This window comes from Eubalaena glacialis, chromosome 12 (genome assembly GCF_028564815.1).
Source record: "Eubalaena glacialis isolate mEubGla1 chromosome 12, mEubGla1.1.hap2.+ XY, whole genome shotgun sequence".
NCBI lineage: Eukaryota > Metazoa > Chordata > Mammalia > Artiodactyla > Balaenidae > Eubalaena > Eubalaena glacialis.
The window spans coordinates 26,181,083-26,189,762 of NC_083727.1; the positions used below are offsets into that span (position 1 = coordinate 26,181,083).

Here is an 8,680-nt window from a genome sequence, read left to right on the forward strand (position 1 = left end):
AAATGCAATTGCAGACTAATTCATGCATTATGAAAATATTTACAAAAGATTAAAAACCCACCAAGCATATACTACATTGTTTATGGATATTTTTGTATGTAACAAAAGCATAAAACATCGACTAGAAATATACTCAACAAATTTATGATATAGTTGCCTTTAGGGAGGGTGAAAGGGAATGAAACTCGAGGAGAATGAAAGAGACTTCAATTTGTCTATAGTATTCTATTTCTTTTATACATATATATATATATATATATAGAGAGAGAGAGAGAGAGAGAGAGAGAGAGAAACCTGAAGCCAAAATGACAGAATGTTAGGTTTTTTTAAAAATTATGGTTGATGGACACAGAAATATATGTATTATGTTCTTTGTATGTCTCTACATACTTAAAATGTTTCCAAATAAGATATGTGTTTCTATAATAGACAAAACTGAAATTTTGTTAAGCAGTTTGCAACCATTCTGCAGCTTTCACCATTTAAAAAATTGTGAGAGCCCTTCCATGACAGCACTGTAAATGCAAGAGTATTGGTATCATTTTTTTTAAAACTTAATGTCTATTAACTCATTCCCAGAAACATTGCAAATATTTTCCCAAGTTTTTTTATGTCCTTCTAAAAAACAAGTCAAAATGATACATATGCCGAGTTAAAAAGTCATGTAACACAGAAAGTTTATCATGAAACCAGTAGGCTCTGCCAATTCACTCCTCATTCTTTGCGTCCAGGCTTATGAAGCAACCACGGGAAACTGTTTTAGCTGTTTCTTCTGATATTTATCTCCATCCTTCAAAGTAATGTGCCTTTTTTCCTTAAGTTTTTAATTTTATATTGACTTCTTACTGTGGAAGATATGGATATAACTCTTTTATATCCATCCTAGTCACCCCTACACACACAGATACACACACATGCACAGGTACGTATGCACACATACAGATAATTTCTCTTCCCAGTTTCCCGATGGTCTTATGTCACTATTTTGGTTATATCAATATCCATATTTTATATTATTATGACTATGTAAGGGTAGTCCTCAGCTGAGCCTCACAGTAAATGATTTTATTCCCTTCTTTTACAACCTTTTGTTTTTATTGGAATTAATTCTTGCCTCATTTTTCGTTTGCTTATAATTTTAGGTTGGAAATAATTTCTCTCAGAATTTGAATGTTATTTTTCTCAGAATTTTGAAGGCATTCCTTCTAGATTCCAGATTGTTCTTGAGAAGTCAGATGCCATTTTGATTTCCAATCCTTTGCTTGTAACTCGTTTTTTCACCTCTAGAAGATTTTAGTATTTTCTCTTTATTTCCACCTTCTGAAATTTATGACGTGTCTTAATGTCAGTTTTTGAAAAATAAATTTTATTTATTTATTATTTTTGGCTGCATTGGGTCTTTGTTGCTGTGCGCGGGCTTTTCTCTAGTTGCGGCGAGCGGGGGCTACTCTTCATTGCGGTGCGTGGGTTTCTCATTTGGTGGCTTCTCTTGTTACACAGCACAGGCTCTAGGCACGCGGGCTTCAGTAGTTGTGGTATTCAGACTCAGTAGTTGTGGCTCATGGGCTCTAGAGCGCAGGCTCAGTAGTTGTGGTGCATGGGCTTAGTTGCTCCACGGCATGTGGGATCTTCCCGGACCAGAGCTCGAACCCGTGTCCCCTGCATTGGCAGGTGGACTCTTAACCACTGTGCCACCAGGGAAGCCCCTTAGTGTCAATTTTATCCCCTTGTAGTGCCTCACTTCTTTGTTCTCTCTTTCTGTAACTCCTATTTGCCATATATTGGATCTCCTAGTTACATCTTCTAATTCTCTGTGTCTTTCTCTCCATTTTCAAATCTCTTTTCTTTTTGTACTTTCTCTTCCATTTTCTATCTCTTTGTCTTTTTATGTTTCCTCTACAGTGATTTTCTCAATATTAGTCTTTCAATCTTTTTGTTGAATCTAAAAGTTTCTCTTCTATCAAATATTTAATTTCCAAGAGCTTTTTCTCATTCTCTAATTATTCCTCTTTTTTAAAAGGTTATCATCCTGTCTTATTTTGTGGAAGCAAAATCTCTCATTTTCCCATAAGACATTAATAATAAGTTTTTGATGTTTACTTCCAGTCCTATCCATGTCTCTTTTTTCCTTGAATTCCATTTTTTGGTAGTTTATGTTTGTATTTTGGTCCCTATTTTTAAATTTTGAGGCTTTTCTTGGATGTTTGATGATCCTTGGTTATTCATTTATATTTCAGAGTAAGACACAAAAAATTCTAGTTTGGAAGCTCCATGTATGTTGATTGGGTTCAACTATGGTCCTCACCATAGGTTAAGGAGGTAAATCTGATTGTTGCCTAGGAGGACTCCAACTTGCTAATATACTTAAGTCTTTTCTCTTGGGCTGATCAGTTTTCCTGGAGCAGGATTTTCCTATCTCTTGCCTAGAAGTTAGAGCCTGGTTCCTATTATTCTAGAAGCCAGTCGGGGAATTGGCTGGGACTTTCACCATTGAATATGTAGCCTTTAACATAATCTACCTGTTTTCAGCATGTGCCTTATTTTGCCCTCAGCCATGATTTATCCTCAGTACCTCTGGGCCAAAGCTGAGGAGAAGTCACTTAACTAACTGTAGGAGAGAAGCAAAACTGGGCTTCTATATGCTTCTTGTAAAGACTTTAAATCTATCCTCCTGTGTTCAACCCCACCCTGAGTCCTTGCCTTCAGAGATACAGTTTGTCTTTAATTCCTAAACTTCTCTTAAGCAGGAAGCAGCTTGCTTTTTGTTGGCTTACTTCTCTCCCTACCCTGTAGGCATTTTAAAGACTAAAAAGCTCTTAAAAATTTCATCATGTTCTGATAGGAAAATATCAATATATTCTGAAATTTAAAAAGGCAAGCTTAATTTCTGTGATCTTATTTCCCCATGTATATGTATGTATACACATATATAGTAACACATACATATATATATATATATATATATGATATGTTATATAACATCTTATATATGTGTGTGTGTATATGTGTGTGTGTGTGTGTGTGTGTTTATATAGACAAAGGAAAAGCCATGGAATAATACATATCAATCTTAATAGTAGTTACTTCTGGGAACCAGATTGAGTGGGGTATGACTTTCATTATTTACTTTTTACTCTTTTATTTTTTAAACAAGCATATTTCAACTTTATGATAATTATTATTGATATAGGTAGATGTTCAATAGTTATTGCCAGGAGATAAAAGCAGGCTATAAAATAGAATGTACATTACATATATTTTATCATACACATGCACACACAGCTAGAGAGATAGAGCGAGAGTGAGAGAGAGACAGAGAGAGAAAGGAGAGAGGTTAAAAGAACAAATCTGAAAGTATACAAAGAGTGGCTACCTGTAGATAATGAGGTTAAACATGATTTTTAATGATCTTCCATGTTTTACAAGTTTTCTGTATTTGCCCATTTTGCCATTCATTCTCCCAGCACATATTTATTGCATACTTACTTTGTAACAGGTACTGGAGATGCAGAGGTGAACAAGACAGGCAAATTTCCTACCCTCATGAAACTGACATTCTGATGGGTGGAGACGTCAGCAAACAAATAAAATAAATGATTTTAGGCAACATACTTCTTACTCATTCATGAATCAAATGGCAGTCATTGCTCCTATTTATGTACTTTGCTATAAAATGGTAATACCTTGGAGGTGGCCAAGATGGTGGAGAAGGAAAACCTTGAACTCACCTTCTCCCATGGACACACCAAAATTACAACTACTTATAGAGCATGTATCTCGCTATCTATGAGAACGACATGAAGACCAGCAGAAAAGATTTCCTACAACTAAAGACATACAACACAAAGTTAATGGAAGACAATAGAGAGCCCAGAAATAAGCCCATGCTCATAAGGTCAATTAACCTATGACACAGGAGGCAAGGATATACAACAAGGAAAAGACAGCCTCTTCAATAAGTGGTGCTGGGAAAAATGGAAAGCTACGTGCAAAAGGATCAAACTGGACTACTTTCTCACACTGTATAAACAAATAAACTCAAAATGGATTAAGGACTTAAACGTAAGACCTGAAACCATAAAACTCTTAGAAGAAAACATAGGCAGTACACTCTTTGACATCAGTCCTAGCAATATGTTTTTGATCTGTCTCCTCAGGCAAGGGAAACAAAATATAAAATAAGCAAATGGGACTACATCAAACTAAAAAGCTTTTGCATAATGAAAAAAACTGTCAACAAAATGAAAAGGCAGCCTACTGAATGGGAGAAAATATCTGCAAATGATATGTCCATTAAGAGTTTAACATCCAAAATATATAAACAGCTCATACAATTCAATATTAAAAAAAGCAAACAACCCAATTAAAAAAATGAGTAGGTTCTCTTTCAGCTGTGCTCTGAGGAAGGGTTACTTAACTCCGGCACCTGAGGGTCAGCCACACAGAGCCTCCTCACCTCGGGACATCCCAGGGCACTCACACTCTGCGTCCAGCTGAGATGGGATGCCACTCCAGCAAGAGCACCAAGGTGGCGGGGGAGTCCCAGAAACCCGCAGAACAGCCCGAGGGAGAGGAGCCAAATCTGGGGGCTGGCACAGAGGCAGCAGATGGCAAAGACGCCTCCTTGAAGGATGGTGCCCCTGAGCAGAAGAAATGAGATGCTTCTCTCTGGATTCGGACCCTCACCTCATCCGTGGAACTGCCTTTGGCCAGTGAGACTCGGGACAAACCCCATCCTGAGAAGCTCCAAAGAGAGGGAGGAGAGAGAGATCCCCGCCTTTGGGATTCAGGCTTCAGAAATTACCTTCATTGGGCTTTGCTCTGGAGCTGAGAGGGACATGCGGCCACGGGGAGCCCTATTTCCCCAGCTCTCCGACAGAGAGGACGAAAGAAGTCTTCACACATCCTGGGACTTTCCCTGAGCTTCTGGAAACGGGGGAGCCCCATAGCAGACTGCTCTGGCTCTGGTGAATCTCTGTTGCTAAGCTGTGAACTGTCTAGTGACCCTACCTCCTTCCATGTGCCTCACTTTTCTGAACTCTGAAAGCTCTGTGGTCATAACATCGATGGGGACGTGTGGCACTCAGTTTCTTTCTTTCCTTCTTTCTTTCTTTTTTTTTTTTTTTTTTGGTTTGTTTTTTTCTCTCTCCTTTTTTCTAATAGCTGGCTGAATAGCCAGTGCCCGTCACAGGAAGGTTTTGGGTTTGGCTCACTCCACACTGTTTGTATGAATACTTTAATATTTAACTTGGAGAATTGTTAATGAATTATGGGAACAATCGGGATCAGACTGTGATCATGGCAGTGGGAGACAACAAGGTCTTGATCATCCAGCAAGTGGAACACTGAGTGCTGGTGGGAAGGAAGGAGGAGGGATTCGTGTTCTTGGTTTTTTAATCCCCAGAAAAATGTCCCACTGCTAATGTTCCTGTGTCTCCTCACATCAAGAGTCTGTCAATCTGAACCCCCTAGCGTCTGAGCTATCTGTATCCAGCCTTTGGAAATACTTCACTGTTTACTGACATGTCTGTCAGCTTCTCTTTTTTCCCCCCTTGCATGTGTTTTGTTTTTAATTTGACCCCAAAGCATTTTAATTTGAAATCAAATGGATATGTTTGCAAATAAATGATGACATAACAACAACAACAAAAAATTAGTAAGAGACCTGCATAGATATTTTTCCAGAGAAGACATACAGATGGCCAAGTGGTACGTGAAAAGATGCTCAACATTACTAATAATCAAGGAAATCAAAACCGCAATGAGATACCACCTCACATCTGCCAGAGTGGTTTTCATTGAAAAGATAACAAATAACAAGTGTTGGTGAGGATGTGGAGAAAAGGGGACCCTTGTGCACTGTTGGTGGGATTGTAAATTGGTACAACCACTATGGAAAAGAGTAAGGAGGTTCCTCAAAAAAATTAAAAATAGAAGTGCCATATGATCCAGTAATTTCACTTCTGGGTATTTACCTGAAGGAAATAACACTAATTCAAAGACATATGCACACCAATGTTCACTGCAGCATTATTTACAATAGCCAAGATATGGAAGCAATATAAATGTCAAATGGATAAAGAAGGTGTGGTATATATACACAGTGGAATATTACTCAACCATAAAAAAGAAATCTTACCAATTATAACAACATGGATGGATCTAGAGAGTATTATACTAAGTGAAATAAGTCAGACAGAGAAAGACAAATACTGTATGATCTCACTATATGTGGAATCTAAAACACAGAACAAATAAATGAAACAAAACCATACTCATAGATACAGAGAATAAATGGATGGTTGTAGGGAGGGGAAAAGGAGGGGTTGAAATAGGTGAAGGGGATTAAAATCTACAAACTTCCATTTATAAAATAAAGAAGCCACAGGCATGTAATATACAGCATAGGGAATATGGTCAATAATACTGTAATAACTTTGTATGTAGACAGATGATTGCTAGACATCATAGTGATCATTTCATAATGCATGCAAATGTCAAATCACTTTGTGGTACATCTGAAACTAACCTAATATTGTATGTCAACTATATTTTAATTTTAAAAAGACAAAAATAAATACATAATATGTTTACATTTTCCACAGTAGTCAGAAAATTTAATCTTTCTGATTAAATTCATGGAATTATTCAGCTTAGTAAGGATGGACAAAATATGCTTAGGGTTCCAAGAAATACCTTCCCTGAGAGACTACACTATAGCACTGTGGTGCTCAACTGGTATGCTGAGGCGCATGGACGGACCACAATTCTGTCATTGGCTTGCAACCAAAGTTTGATTAATGTGTTAAGTTGCTGTGTGTGTGTGGTTTTTTTTTTTTTGTTATAATTAATGACATTGGACATACCAAAGAGGTAAAGGAATAACAACGCACTTTACATCAGAGAAAGATCTCATCTGCTAAAACATGTGTGAGCTTTAATCCTAAGTTTTGAAGGGAGACTTGCCGAGGCAGTGAGCACTTTCAACAAGGGTGCCAAGACCACTCCAACAAATGGTACTGAGAAAACTGGATATTCACAGGCGGAAGAATGAAATTGATCCCTTAGCTTATACCATATACAAAAATTAATACAAACTAGATTAAAAACCTAAATGTAAGACCTAAAACTACACAGCTCCTAGAAGAAAACATAGGGGAAAAGCTTCATGACATTGGATTTGGCAATGATTTCTGGATATGACCCCAAAAGCAAAGGCAAGAAAATCAAAAATAGATAAATGGGACTACATCAAACTTCAAAACTTCTGTGCATCAAAGGTCACAATCAGAAGAGTGAAAAGGCAACCCATAGAATGGTAGAAAATATTTGCAAACCATATATCTGATAAGGGGTTAATATCCAGAATATATAAACAGCTACTAATCAACAAAAAACCCAAATAAATCAGTTAAAAAATTGACAAAGGACTTGATAGACATTTCTCCTAAGATGATAGGTAAATGACCAACAAGCTTGTTAAAAGATGCTCAATATCACTTACCATTAAGGAAATGCAAGTCAAACCACAATGAAATATCATCTCAATGGATAAAGATGTGGCACATATATACAATGGAATATTACTCAGCCATAAAAAGAAATGAAATTGAGTTATTTGTAGTGAGGTGGATGGACCTAGAGACTGTCATACAGAGTGAAGTAAGTCAGAAAGAGAAAAACAAATACCGTATGCTAACACATATATATGGAATCTAAAAAAAAAAAAAAAAGGTTCTGAAGAACCTAGGGGCAGGACAGGAATAAAGACGCAGACATAGAGAATGGACTTGAGGACTCGGAGAGGGGGAAGGGTAAGCTGAGACGAAGTGAGAGAGTGGCATGGACATATATACACTACCAAATGTAAAATAGAAAGCTAGTGGGAAGCAGCCACATAGCACAGGGAGATCAGCTTGGTGCTTTGTGACCACCTAGAGGGGTGGGATAGGGAGGGTGGGAAGGAGACGCAAGAGGGAGGAGATATGGGGATATATGTATACGTATAGCTGATTCACTTTGTTATACAGCAGCAACTAACACAACAACGTAAAGCAATTATACTCGAATAAAGATGTTAAAAAAAAAAAAGAAACGTCATCTCACACCCATTAGGATGGCAACTATCAAAAATATAGAACATGGCAAGTGTTGACAAGGATGTAGAGAAATTGGGACTCTTTTGCACTGTTGGTGGGAATTTAAAATAGTGCAGCCACTAAGGAAAACAGTTCTTCTGAAAGTTCAAAATAGAATTACAATACGGTTTAGCGATTCCACTTATGGGTATATACCCAAAAGAATTAAAAGCAGGATTTTGGAGAGATATTTGCATTTCCGCATTAATTGCAACATTATTCACAATAGCCAAGAGCTGGAAGCAATTCTAGTGTCCATCGACAGATGACTAGATAAACAAAACATAATATATACACCCAGTAGAATATTATTCAGCCTTAAAAAGGAAGGAAATCCTGTCACATGCTACGACAGGGAAGAACCTTAAAGACATCATGCTAAGTGAAATAAGCCATTTAAATAAAGACAAATACTGTACAATTCCGCTTGTATGAGGCATCTAATGTAGTCAAATTCATAGAAACAGAAAATAGAATGGGGGTTGCCAGGGGATGGGAGGATGGGAAAATGGGGAGTTATTTAATGAATACAGAGTTTTAGT

General features: G+C 37.3%; 1 protein-coding gene across 1 annotated transcript; it reads left to right on the forward strand.

Annotated features, from left to right (window-relative positions):
- The first annotated feature begins 4,494 nt into the window (after positions 1–4,494).
- LOC133102585 (CHD9 neighbor protein-like) lies at positions 4,495–4,710 on the forward strand. Its single transcript, XM_061207613.1, has one exon. It carries the CDS (start codon positions 4,499–4,501, stop codon positions 4,655–4,657), a length of 159 nt encoding a protein of 52 aa, XP_061063596.1. The 5' UTR covers positions 4,495–4,498; the 3' UTR covers positions 4,658–4,710.
- Positions 4,711–8,680: the final 3,970 nt, after the last annotated feature.